The sequence below is a fragment of the Microtus pennsylvanicus genome, chromosome 1 (genome assembly GCF_037038515.1).
Source record: "Microtus pennsylvanicus isolate mMicPen1 chromosome 1, mMicPen1.hap1, whole genome shotgun sequence".
Classification (NCBI taxonomy): domain Eukaryota; kingdom Metazoa; phylum Chordata; class Mammalia; order Rodentia; family Cricetidae; genus Microtus; species Microtus pennsylvanicus.
In genome coordinates this window covers 194593094-194606707 of record NC_134579.1, presented here as the reverse complement: position 1 = coordinate 194606707, position 13614 = coordinate 194593094, and the positions used below count along the sequence as shown (strand labels likewise).

General features: G+C 44.2%; 1 protein-coding gene across 10 annotated transcripts in view; it reads left to right on the top strand.

Annotated features, from left to right (window-relative positions):
- Positions 1-471: 471 nt before the first annotated feature.
- The window catches only part of Reps1 (RALBP1 associated Eps domain containing 1), a 73913-nt gene continuing 60770 nt past the window's right edge, over positions 472-13614 (top strand). For 9 of the 10 annotated variants that reach the window (XM_075948420.1, XM_075948381.1, XM_075948371.1 and 6 more), the window contains exon 1: positions 778-1061. In XM_075948420.1, the coding sequence (XP_075804535.1) occupies positions 909-1061 (153 nt within the window). In that variant the 5' untranslated portion in view covers positions 778-908. Of the gene's footprint in view, positions 1062-13614 lie in introns of all 10 variants that reach the window. The other variant, XM_075948409.1, reaches the window with a different exon arrangement.

Genomic DNA, 13614 nt, shown 5'->3' with positions numbered 1-13614 from the left:
TTTCCAGAGTCGATGACATATACATCGACAATATCCGGCTCCTGGTGACCAAAACTTTGACCGTTTTCCTTTCTAGTTTGCAAACTTGGTTTTACAGAAGCCATGGCTTGGGGCTAGAGTGGGGGTTCAGGCTGATGAGTGTCAGCGGTCCACATCTGAGCAAGGTTTCCAGCTCCAGTGCACAGCAAGGCGATGCATTCTCTTCGGCAGGTACAATCGGGTAGGAAGGGCTGGCTGCCAGGAGCTGCCACCCGCGAGCCCGCAGCAACCCTATCTGAATCCTCCCGCAGTGAGCCAGCCGGGTCCCCAGGTTGTCCCCTTAGCTAAGGGTCCTCGCGGAGGGCGCGCGGGCTCCCCTGGCCGCGCCGCGGGGCTCCGGCCAGCAGGGGGCGCTGCGTCCCGCTCTCCCGGGAGCGGCCAAGCCAGCCCGGTGGGTGTTTCTCTCTCTCTCCCTCTCCCTCTCGCGCTCTCTCCTCCCGGCCTCACATCCGGGTCTGGAGCGCGGCCGCCGCTGTCAGTGCCGGGCCCGGGGCGCAGTCAATGGCGGCCGAGGGAGGCGGAGCGGCGGCCACGCGCAGCCCCGAGCTCCCGAAACTTTAGACTTCCGAAGCCCCACAAGTTCGCGGGCGGGGTGTGTGGGGGGGGGCGTGGGCGGAAGGGGAAGCCGAGGCGGGAAGCCCGAGGGACGCGGCCGAGCCGAGCCCCGCGGCCGCCGCCTCCTTACCCACGCCGAGCCCGCGGCCGCGCGCCGCCGAGCGCCGCCCGCCGCCCCAGGGCCACGCGAGCTCGCGGCCCCCCGCGAGGAGGCCGTGCCCGCGCGCACGAGTCCCCCGCCGGCCGCCCCGGGTTGCGGGGCCGGCGCCCCGGTGGTGCATGCGGGGCGGGGCGGTCGCCGGGCCGAGGCGAAGATGGAAGGCTTGACGCTGAGCGACGCCGAGCAGAAATACTACTCGGATCTCTTCTCCTACTGCGACATCGAGAGCACCAAGAAGGTGGTGGTCAACGGGCGGGTGCTCGAGCTGTTCCGGGCCGCGCAGCTGCCCAACGACGTGGTCCTCCAGGTACCGCCGCCGTGTCCCTCCCCCCCACCTCCGGGTCTGTCGCGCGGGCCTCGGGCAGCGGGCGCGGGCGACGCTTCCAGAAGGGCAGGTTCCCCCGGGGGCTCCCCCGCCGCGGGCCGAGGCCGCAGGTGCGGGTGCGCGGGGACTCCTGGAGGGGGAGGGGTCTCTCAGCCGGGATGGGGGGCGGGGGTCTGCGGGGTCTGAGCCTGCATCCCCCCCCCTCGGTCAGCCTGTGCACTGGGAGAGAGCGCGACTTCCCTGGGAGGCTCTCGGGTGAAATGAGTGTGAATCCTAGCTCCTGGTAATGTATTCCCGTCTGCACACAGCTTTTCGGATCCTGCACAATAGTAAAGTTACGAGTATAGGCAGGCAGAATGCCATTTGGGTTCTTGAGTGAGCCGAACAGACTCGATGAAGTGAGGGTTTTTTGTTTGTTTGTTTGCTTTTTTGTTTTGTTTTGTTTGTTAAACTTAAGGTATCCAAGAAGCAGGTTGGCTTGGTTTTTGTTTTTAAGGAAGCTATGTTCTTAGGGAGACTAAGAAATTTGAACTTCTGGCTAATACTTTGCCTGTAGATGGAAAAAGAACTTTTTTCGTAGGATGGGTCACCGATGTATGGTGGACAGTATCTTCCAGTGGGCACTCGGGAATGGTTGGTGGATCTTGTGGATTTGGTTTGGAATATATTGAGCAGCTGGAATCGAAATATGTAGTCCTGCCCTGCAGCAGAAAGCACGGATGTTTAACCTTGTCATCTGGTTTTACGGGAAACTTCGTAGAAGTTCATATCTGATATTTGTGATGAGCGTTAACGCTGCTGCTAAATGATTCATAGCTGGTAGTAGTTAAGAGCCTATTTAAAGTGCCTGTCAGGAGCCGTTTTCAGTTCTTATCGTAATATTGATCCAAGCCAGTTCTCTGAATCTCCAGACACATGGGCATAAGGTAGCAGAAGCAGAATATTGGGCCAGAGGTTTTATTTTATTTTTAATGTTTTGAGGCAGCTTCTTGCCCTGTAGTTCAGGCTTTCCTTGAACTCAGGGCCATGCTGCTCCTTCAACTGCTGGGTTTTCAGGTGTGGGCTGGGCCAGGAGTCTCCAGGCTTTGATTGTAGTCTCTTGTTAAAAAGCCTGAGTCTGGGCGAGCACTTTGTTATTTTTGTTTTTCTGGCCCTTTCGCAATGTGGAGCCAGTGTTAGCCTGGGATCACACAAAATAGAGCTTGTAGTTTGCTTATGGGTTAATGGTGGTAATGTGGGGCTAGTGTCTGATGGACTTGGGACAGAATTTACCAGGGTCGGTCAAAACATGCTCATTCATGATTCTGCTCTTTTTGTGGAAGCAAAACACACTTTCAAGGTCTTAAAATGAAGGAGAAGCTGCCCGAAATATATTTGGGGTGATATCTGGGGCATGGGGTTGAGCATGGAGTTGATAGAACCTGACTTTTGTCATTTTGTTGGTGCACAAAGCTTTTGGCTGTTTAAATGTACTGTTTAGGGCGTACAAGTTAGCATCCACTAACCTCCAGCAGAGCTATGTTCAGCTAAGTCCAACTTGTTTTTATGTTTTACTCAATTGTATTAGATTTGAAAATAAATTTCTATTGCCTTTGTTCATAGACAGCTTAAATAGCTTAAATATTTGAGATTCAGTTACAAGTTGGAAACTGTTGGAATTCCCTGAAGCCAGACTCTCACAGTAATATGTTTAGGTTGATTTTCCCTGTTCAGAACATCTGTGATACTCCTAAATTCAAAGCTTTGAGGGCCAAAGTAGCACAGGTTTGAAAATCACATACCATGAACTTTTGTGTGCAGAATTATCATTTTTTAAATTTACTCTCAAACTGTAAAAATGGTGTATATGAGACATAAATGAGCTCTCTTTAAACTTGGATCCCACCCGCAAGATATCTCATTGTGTATATACAAACAGTCCAGAACCTGGAGGGAAAAGAAAGAACTCAGAACACTTTAGTCTCAAGCATCACTGATAAGGGATACCTAACCTGAACTGAATAGCAATCTGGAATACTTAGAATGTGGCCTAAGACCTAGAAATGTGAGACAGAAGGGAATGTGGCCGAGTTTCTGTCTCTGAAAGGAGTTTTGAGATTTTCTGAAAACAGCCCTGCCTTGCTTTCTAGTGAGAAGTGTTTGGGACAAGACAAACAGGCAGTTCTGTACCCTTTGCTGAGCAAGTTCTGCCGGGAACTAGGAGACACAGGTGCTCTGGGTCTAAAAGGCAGGGCCGCTCATGTGTGAAGAAGAGGACGCCTGGGAGAGGTTCTTTGTGTTCACAAGCACAAAGGAGGCGGAAATAGGGCACAGTTCAGATGGACTTCCAAGCAAGGGGCAAAATATAACCGAAGGCAGATCACAGTGGGGCCTTCAAGGACTAGGAGATTGTAAGATTTGGAGATGATGAAGAAAGAGGTCCTGTCACTAAAGACGGAAGGCAGGAGACTTGATACATACTTCAGTAGGCAGTGGAGAGGCCTTGGAAAGTTTTGGCTTTGAATAGTTGAGATGTTAGAGGGTAGGGAAGGAGGCTCTTGCCGAGACCTGTGGTATGGGTGCTGGGTAGTAGACATGCAGACCAGAGTGACAGCAGTGGAATGGAAAATCAGGGTGCGGTGTATTTCTGAAGGGTAGCCTTACTTTACTGTGTGAAGCACCTTGTCAGACAACATTTAATTGCGTCCAGATGGTCAAGGCTGGATGGGGAGCTTTGAACTCGTTGTGAAGGGTGTTGGAAAGAAAAGCTTCACAGAAGCAGTGTTCTAGGAGGCAGTTGTCTCTGATACAGCAGAGGAAAGCAGCTGGAGTCTGGTTATCTTGGGGGCTGATTTTGTATCAGAGATAGGAAATGGTGAGGAACTGGGCCAGTAACAGTCAAAGCGTGGGGTCAGGAGGCTGGTGACATGGTTCCATGGGGAATGGTATTTGATGCCAAGCCTCATGACCTGAGTTTGTTCTCCAGGACCCACATGGTGGAAAGGGAAAAAACTGACACCCATAAGTTGTTCTCTGACTTCCCAAGATCAGTTATGGCGTATGCTTCAGACTCTCCAGAAAATATTTTTAAAGTAATGAAATAGTTAAAAACAGCAACAACAACAAAAAAAACCGCAAAACCCATAGAGTGAGAGAGGACAGTGTATGAGGGAGTAGGTTTTGTTCCCTCTGGCTATTTGTTAATGTCTAAAGATATTTTGGATTGCTATAAAATGAGGGAGGGAATGATTTTACTGACATGTAGTGGGTAGAAGCCGAGATACTACTTAATAGCCCAGAGCACATGGGACAACCTGTATAACAGGAATTATCTTCTTCAAAATGTCAGTATTGCAGAGATTTGAGACCTGACTTGGACTCTGGCAATGGGACAGGAAATGAGGCTGGAGTTACAGGGGTTCTGAAGGCTACCTTGATAAGTGCGGACTCTTTGGCATAGTTTGGATAGGAGAGATGGTGGCAAGGATGCCTCACTTTTGGGCGTCACTCAATTAGAAAAGGTCAGGAGGAGTGCTGAGGGACTGCCTTGTGATCACAGGGCATTTTGGGATGTGCTAGCCTGCAATGAGTAGAAACAGGTATTTTATTCATGATGCCTGTTGGTTCTGTTCACATGTTCAGGCCTCTTTCTCACCTGTGTTGATGGCAGGGAGCAGACCTTGATTGATCCAGTGTTTTTCAACATTTGTTAATAAAAGTCACTAGAGAGGGCTGAGTCATCCGGAGAAATGAGGGTAGAGAACAAAGAACAGAGGGCCCAGAGCTGAAGGAGGCAGGAGCTGCATTACTCAGTGCCCAGTGGGCTCCTTTTACCAATGCAGGAACTCAATTGATCCTTGCCACAGCCCTGTGAAGTGGGTATCATTCTTATTAACTAGGAACTTGATAGGCAGAGAAGTTAAATAACTTGTTTACAAATAGTGAGTGTCCTCCCCTTCTCATTGTCCCTTGCCACCTTGAAGCTGCTTCTTCACTGTTCATGTGATATGAGACCAGGTGAGGAATGACGTTAAATCATGCAGACTTTGATTTGTGCCTACTTCTTCATGCAGGGTAAAGATTTCAGATTGCTTTTGAGTTGTATGTAGACATTTTCTTTTGCATAGTAAAGAGTTTAATTTATAATGATATCTTGAAACAGTCACTTCAGAGAGAGATGGATTCTTGTTGCTTTCTGGGTACAGACAGACACCGTTTTATATTATTACAATGTCAGACATCTTAAAGTATATCATTACACTCGTTAGCATCTATTTTTTTAAATATCAGTTTATTTATTTTTATGTGCAAAAGTGTTTTGTCAGCATGTGTGACTGCACTGTGAGAACCGTCGCGCCTATAGAGGTGATAAGAGGGTCTCAGATTCCCTGGAACTGGAGTTAGAGGCTATTGTGAGCCACACTGTGCAGATGCTGAGAATTGATCCCTGGTCCTCTGGAAGAACAGCCAGTGCTCTTAACCGCCAGCTGATCTCTCCAGCACCCAAGTGTTTGTTTCTTGAGACAGGGTCTCCCTATATAGCTGGAGCTGGCTGGAACTGCAGAGTAAAACCTATTTAGGGGTTCAGGTTTGTGATGTTTTGTCCCAGCACAGGAATCACAGATCTGACCTGTAGGATTTAATCATCAGTTTTGCTGTCTACTGACAATTTTCAGTGTTATAACTTTAAAATTAACTTCTCAAGAAACAATTTATTTTTTAAAGAATAGGAAAAGTGTATTTACCACATTATTCAGTATGTCTTCTTAGCTTTTATGTTTAAAAAAAATCTTTTTCTGGGAAATGTGAAACTTACACAGACTTTGCATGTCTTGATAAACGCTTTGGGTACTAACTGCCTTTTTATTGAAGTTCGCCAGCCAGAAGGCTGAAACACTTTAGATCAGTTGTGTTGAGCAATAGCTTGGTAGAATATTTGAATAAGATAATAAATTTAATGAAAGAAAAGCAACAACAATGAGGTGTAAACCAGGTTCTATCTTGTTAGCTTGAGCTAGTTACAGATCTGTTCACTAGCGAGCCGTCTGAAGTGCGTTGGATATTAGAAACTTAACTCTTAAGCTGTGGGATTTTGTTTTGTAATTTCTAAATCACTAGACTATTTGTCAAGAATAAAAAGTACACTTGCGTTAATTAGACATTTTTCACTCACAACTTATGAAAGAGGTCACACTGAAATCTTCATACAGTGCCACGCTTACTTTTGGAACTCATATCATGCTACTTGGAGCCTTACCTTCCTTCTTGCCCCGATTTTAGTGTTTTGGGAACTTACTGCAAGCATTATGACACAGTAGAAAAGAATAGGGCCTTGGTATGGGAGCACTAAACAGAAGCTGGCTTCAGCCAGTCTTGTGACCTTGCGGATCGCGGATCACTTCATCCGGATCACCACTCGTGAAGTGGCTGGGTTGGGTTTTCTAGATTCTAATTAAAAAAACTGTCTTTGTGCACTGGGCCTGTTCCGTCCAGCCACACCTTTTAAGAAAACGGAGAGAGCTCCGCTGTTGTTGCACATCAGCTGCTCGTGGGCACTCTGAATGCTCTGTTGACTAACAGAAGCAGCAGCTGAGGGGAAGATTGTATTGGTTCTTCAAGGTGTCTGACCAGTGGGATTTCAGAATGAGAGTTGAACTGGCTGCTAGTCTTTATCCTTTCTGATGTTTTGTTTTCTGCAACCTTTCACCTGTGTGGTGTCTTGATTGGGAAGGTTTAGGAGGTGTGGCATTTTTAGAGGGAGATGTGTCCCTGGAGATGAGCTTTGAGAGTGCAGAAGACTCACCGCATTCCCAGTGTGCTCTCTCTGCCGCCTCCTTGTGGATTACGTGTGAGCTCTCACTGCCCCTGCTGCCATGCCCTTGCTCTGCTGGCGTGGGCTCTAACCCTCTGAAGCTGTTACCCCAATCGAATGCTTTCTTTCTTAAGAGCTTTTGGTCATGGTCTTTATCAGCAATGGAAAAGTAACCAAGACACTGGGATAGATACATCTTCTTTCAGTTCTTCCTGTTTACAAGCTGTAGAAGAGATTAGGCTGGCGGGTGCTAATTACCTGCCATATTTCTCTTTTTGTGCTGATGGTTTTTGTTGTTGTTTTGTTTTTGCTTGTTTCTTTTCGAGACAGGATTTCTTTATGTAACTGGCTGTCCTAGAACTTGTTCTGTAAACAGGCTGGCCTCTAACTCAGAGATCCTGCCTCTGCCTCCTGAGTGCACAACTACCCAGCCCAGATTTCTTTCTTTCTTTCTTTCTTTCTTTCTTTCTTTCTTTCTTTCTTTCTCTCTCTCTCTCTCTCTCTCTCTCTCTCTTTCTTTCTTTCTTTCTTTCTTTCTTTGAAAAGACACACTGGCAAAAGATTTGGGTTGTTTTTTTTTAATTTTTAAAAATTTATTATGTATACAATATTCTGTCTTGTGTATATGCCTGCAGGCCAGAAGAGGGCACCAGACCTCATTACAGATGGTTGTGAGTCACCATGTGGTTGTTGGGAATTGTACTCAGGACCTTTGGAAGAGCAGGCAGTGCTCTTAATTGCTGAGCCATCTTTCCAGCCCTTTTGTTTTGTTTTGTTTTTTTGTTTGTCAAGACAGGGTTTCTCTGTGTAGCTTTGGAAATAGTTCTGGAACTCACTCTGTAGACCAGGCTGGCCTCAAACTCACAGAGATCCTCCTGCCTTTGCCTTTGGAGTGCTGAGATTAAAGATGGGTGCCACTACTTCCCCGCCCACATTTCTTTAAGATTGGTAAATTACAGGACTTGGACTTTAAAAAAATACATCTCTTTTCTGTTTTGTTTCAAGAATTTTACTTAATTTGAGGTCTGCTGTTTAAAGGAAGAAGTCAGATTTTGTTAGTAAGTGTTATTTTTTGAGTTGTTTAGTCCTTTGGGAGTCTGGTGAACACACTGGACATCTGCTTAGAAAACACAGTTTTGCAACATTTTGCATTTAACTTGATGTTGCTGGCCTGTTCTAGCCTAGGAAGATCATTTGACCTGAGGTTAACAAAGTCTTATGGTAGAATAACATGGTCTTGAAATGCTGAAGGGACATCTTTTACAAATCAGTTTTCTACACTATCCCTGTGGTGGTCAGTGTCTACCTCCAGGGATTGTACATGGTGGTGAAGGATCAGCTGTTGTCTCTGCCTTGTGCCTTGTGTCGGGTAATGTTGAAAAGAACCGTGTGATACTGGAGGACTGCTGATAGGAAGATAGTGAGACATCCCAGAGGAGGTATGGACAGCCATGCTAGGGATGGGGTGAGCGAGACAATGTATCAAGAGAACTGTGAAGGGCCTGAGGCTGTGAAGAGATAATGTGTCAGATGAGAAGCTGGGGATTAGTGGACCAGAGAGGAGGAAGGAAGGACCACTTACTGTAGGCGGTTGGGATCTTATAGGAATCTATAAATTTTTATTCATGGGAATAGCATCTGAATTGTATTTTTTAAGACTACTCATAATAACTGGGGAGGTGAGCAGCTTGGCCAGTGGATGGGAAGTAGTTCATGGTGACTTAGATTAGAGCGAGACAGCCAGCTAGAGAGGAGTGGACTTTTAAATGAGATGGTTTAGTTTAAAGTAGGAAGCTACAGAAATATATATGGAGCATGAGAGAGAAGAAAGAACGTAAGAATGTTGTTGGAGTTGTCGGTATTGGATGGTTGGGAGAGGAGTGGGTCCTAGGGGTACTGTTTTGGTAAAGGAGTAATGAAGAATTCTCCTTTGTTCATTTTAAATTTATGGAAGCCTGTGTGCACTTATGAACTTTACCACTGAAGACCTACAAATTTGAGATATTTATCTCTGAGGGGAAGATAAGTTGAAGATTTTTACTTTGTTGGCAAATTAAAAGTGGTAACTAATGAAATTATTGAAGAAAAAACTTAAAAAAAGAAAAAAATGTCTGACAGTTGAGTCTCAAGGAGCAATGAACATTTCTAAGTTGGGAAGTAGAGGCTGTAGGGTGGAGGCTAAGGACGGCAGAGTGGGTGAAGAGAGATGGAGGACAGAGGGCATGTCATGGTGGAGATGCCAGGACAGTCTTCAAGGGTTCCAAGGAGGTGAGAGCCAGCTGCCCCGAGATTTCATTTGGCTGAGAGGCAGGGAAATGTGAACAGAAATGAAGCCATTGGATTGCTTTAGAAACCTAGATGCCATTGGTAACTCTTTATAGCTTTGTTTCGTGGACTAGTTGCAATAAATGCCAGATTTGAATGACCTGAGAAGTAAGTGGCAGCCAAAGGACTAGAAAGGGAGCATATAGGGAGTGTCTGAAAAGTAATGTGCCCGTGAGAGTGACAGACCCAGGTCAGGGGCAGCTGAATAAAGTGTGTGTGCGTGTGTGTGTGTGTGTGTGTGTGTGTGTGTGTGTGTGTGTGTGTGTGAATGAATGGGATTGTAAAGTAATGTGTAATTTCAGTTGTCAGGATTAGGACTGCTGAGGGGAAGAAGGAAGAGATGTCCTCCAGAAAGCAGGAATGGTCTGGATCCTGTCTACAGTCTTCTGCAGGGGTCATTGCTTCAGTTTGAACACAGGGAGGCGAGTAGGAAGGTCCATAGATTGGTGGGGCGGTGTTCCAGCCCAGTGGCTCTGCTCTCTGCTGTAATCTGAGGCCAGATTAGCAGGCTAGTAACAGGAAGTCAGCATACAATAGTAGGAAACACATTTGCAGTAACATCAAAAAGATCTCAAGTCTTAGGGTTCAGCTTAATCAACGAAGCACTAAATTTTTTACACCGAAGTGTAAGATATTGCTCAGAATATAAAGATTTAAATAAGCAGAATATGTATCTAGGTCAGAAGGCTGAATTTTTAAAACTTTTTTTTTTTTTTTACTTATTCTTTGTGTCTTTCATATCATGGATCTCCACCCATTCATTTTCCCGTCCCTTCGTATCTGCCCTCTGCCCTAGCAATGTCCCTCCAAAATAAAATAAAATAAAATTTAAGAGAGAAAAAAAGAAAAGAAAAGCAATCTCATTATGAAAGCTGCAATGTGACATGCAGTAAACCCATTTATCCATACATCTTTACCTGCAAGTGTTCATTGCAGAGTCATTGGTCTGGGCCTCTGGTTTCTGCTACACTATTGCTGCTGGACCCTTACTGGGACTCCTCTTGGTTGTCCTGCTGTTGCCCTGCGTTGTGGAAATCCTGCAGCTTTGGGTCTGCAGAACCAGTTCTTTCACATGCTCCAGCAGATCCCAGATGGGGTGGGCCAACACTTAGCTGTGGATCTAGGTCTGGGTTGGTCAGCCTGTCAACTCTCCCGTGTCCTTAACCACAAGGGTGAGCTCTCCTGCATCGCCCTGGCTAGTTCACCCCGGAAGGTTGCATATTAATACTGAGACTTTAACAAAGTCCCTGCAGATTTTTCATTAGCCAGGCCCAAAGATTTGGAAGAAGCAGCAGAACAAATGGAGACTTGGCTGTTTCCATTCTAAACATTGACTGCTCTGCTCTGCTCTGCTAATCAGGGCAGAATGATTGGCCTAAGGTCAAATACAGAGGTCAGTGATCAGACCTGAGAAATCAGAAATAACTCTTTACACTTATGGTTAGTTTATTTTGGGGAATGTGCCAGGATAGTTCACTGATAGTATTCTCATCAGATGGTTACTTAGGAAAAAAATTTACTTAAACATTTTTGTTTATAAATCACACAATATACAGAAATTATCTCAAAATTATGTGCTCAATTATGAAGTCTAAATCCATGAAATTTCTAGATGATTTCATAGAAGAAAATCTTCTGCAACCTTGAGTTAGCCTGAGTTTTTAGATATAACACTGAGAGCATATGTACCATGAAAGAAAAGAACTTATAAATTGAATTTTATCCAAATGTATTAAATCTTAACACTTAATATTACAGAGAATACTTAAGAAATATAAAGAATACAGATTTGGGAGAGATATTTGCATACTATAAACATGATAAAGGTCTTTCATCTAGAGTACATCATTAATAGTTAGGGAACGACACATTCAATCAGTGTTAGACCGTCACTAGACAGGCTATAGTTAGAGACTATATTCTTAGTATTGGTTTTGTGGAGAGATGGAATATTCTCATACTGCTCTTGGGAAAATAAGTGGCACAAAACTGTTTTGGAAGACACTGGGCGTTTCTTTAAAAGGTGAACATAAATTTACCTAGGAATAAGTAGCTCTACTCTTATGTATCTACCCAAGAGAAATGAGAAAATGTTCAAAGAATTCTTTGTTGGAACATTTAAAATACACCATTCATGGTAGCAAGCCTGAAAAAGAGTCCAAATACTCAAAAGTTAGTAACTGACAAATAAAATATGTTATATCCCTAAAGTGAAATTGTTCTGCCACTGTAAGAACAGGTTTCTAATATATGCTACAACAAAAAATGTTCGAAACATACTGAATGAAAGAAGCCAGACATAAAGAAGTACCTGTTGTATTGCATTATGTGAAATAGTTGAAAATTATCTATAGAAAAATGTCTGTAGGAAAGATCTGTAATAACAGTATTGGTGGTTTCCTAATGGCAGGGCAGAACAGCAGCCTGGAGGGAATCATTCTGGGATAAGGGCAGTCCTAAGCTTGGGTGATGTCATGGTACACAGTACTGTAAGTCTGCTTTAAACTCGGTAAGTTGTATTGTGCTGTAAAAATTGTGCTTCACAGTGCTAGTTTGGTTTTGTTTTTTTAATCATGAATTTACCATTTTGGAAGTGTTGTATAAAGGACTGTACTGTATATATAATTTTATATATCAAACTGAAGCATAATTTAATGTAAAGTGGCATTTGGTGAGGGACTTAGGTTTTGAAGATAGACTTTATATGTAGCTTGTCTCATGAAGAGTTACTAGAACTGGCTATGCTTCCTTGCTACTTTTTGCTAATGTAGCCTAGACTGGCCCCACATATGCTATGTAGCTGAGGATCGCCTTGAATTCCTGGTCCTCCTGCCTCCATCTTTCAAATGTTGGGATAACAGGCATGTGGGACCATGTCTGGCACACAGTGTTGAAGTACTTATGGTTAGTATTTATTCAGTTTGGTCTGTGTGTTCTGTGTGACAGGGACTGTTCTGTATACTCTGTATATATAAGTTTTCCCCTCTAAACTCAAGGGATCCTCCTGTCTCGGCCTCTGGAGTACCAGGTTCATGCATGTGCCATTGTACCTAGTTATCTTACTCTGTGTATGCACTCATTTGTTAGACCTAGAAGGGGCCGAAAATGATGACTTAGAATGAATCTAACCAGTGTCTGTCTTTGGACTTTGAGTGGTATAGTCTAACTTTTCTGTTGCTGTACTAAAACATCACAACCAAGGTAACCTTTATAGAAAGTTTAGTTGGGGCTTAGGACTCTAGAAGGTGAGAATCCACGATGGCAGGAGCCTGGGGCAGAGCTTGTATCTTGGACCACAGATGGGAAGTAGAGAGGGACTAACTCAAAATACCATGAGTCTTTTGAAACCTCAAAGCCCATCTCAGTGACATACTTCCTCCAGCACGGCCCTCCCTGCTAATCATTCCTAAACAGCCACCAACTGGGAACCAAGTGTTCAAGTGCCCAAGACTTAGTGGGAGCATCTCATTCAAACCAGCTCATATTTACTGCACTTATATATTCTTAATTGGAGTATCGTAATTTTTATGGGAAATTAGAGAAATTTAATGTCCCCAAATCCTGAATTTGAAATAGTTGTGTCTGACAAATTATAATCTTAATGTAATAGTAATATCTGCTCCTTGGGGACTGAAAAACTAATCTGTCACTACTATGAGTCGTTGTAGACAGCTAGCTGCTGCTGTTATCTAGATGGGTTGATCTGACATATCCATTTAATTCTCCTTGAGCTTTTGTAAGCAGCGAGATCTGAGGTCCAGGCGTCACAGTTGTTCTACTTTTTTGTGTAAAATAAGTTGTAAAGAGGGCGGATCTAATAGTGACTGTTATTTCTTTTGTGCCTATGAGTTAAGCAAAAAATAGATGTGGATGTAGAGATATTAGTAGCCATGAACAGGGAACTTATTGCCTATTTTTTTAAAATATTTATTTGTTATATATACAATATTCTGTCTGTGTGTATGCCTGCAGGCCAGAAGAGGGCACCAGACCCCTTTACAGATGGTTGTGAGCCACCATGTGGTTGCTGGGAATTGAACTCAGGACCTTTGGAAGAGCAGGCAATGCTCTTAACCTCTGAGCCATCTCTCCAGCCCCACTTATTGCCTATTTTATGTTGAGTTTGTGACTTGGGGTCACGGGCTTGGTGTTTTGAGTACATATTGCCATGCTACATTATTAGTAATTTACTTAGAGTGAGTGTTTCTCCTAGAGTACTGCATTATATCCCAGAGGACAACATTTGTGACTTTCCATGTCAACAAGCTTTGCGTTTAGTTAAAATAGCATAGACTTTGGAATGTGACAGCTTCAGATTTAAATCTCTGCTTGCTGCTTATTAACTTCTTACCCTGATCTGTTAACTTAACCTGCTGAGACTATTTCCTTTTAATCCCAGTTCAGAACAATTGGTAATGA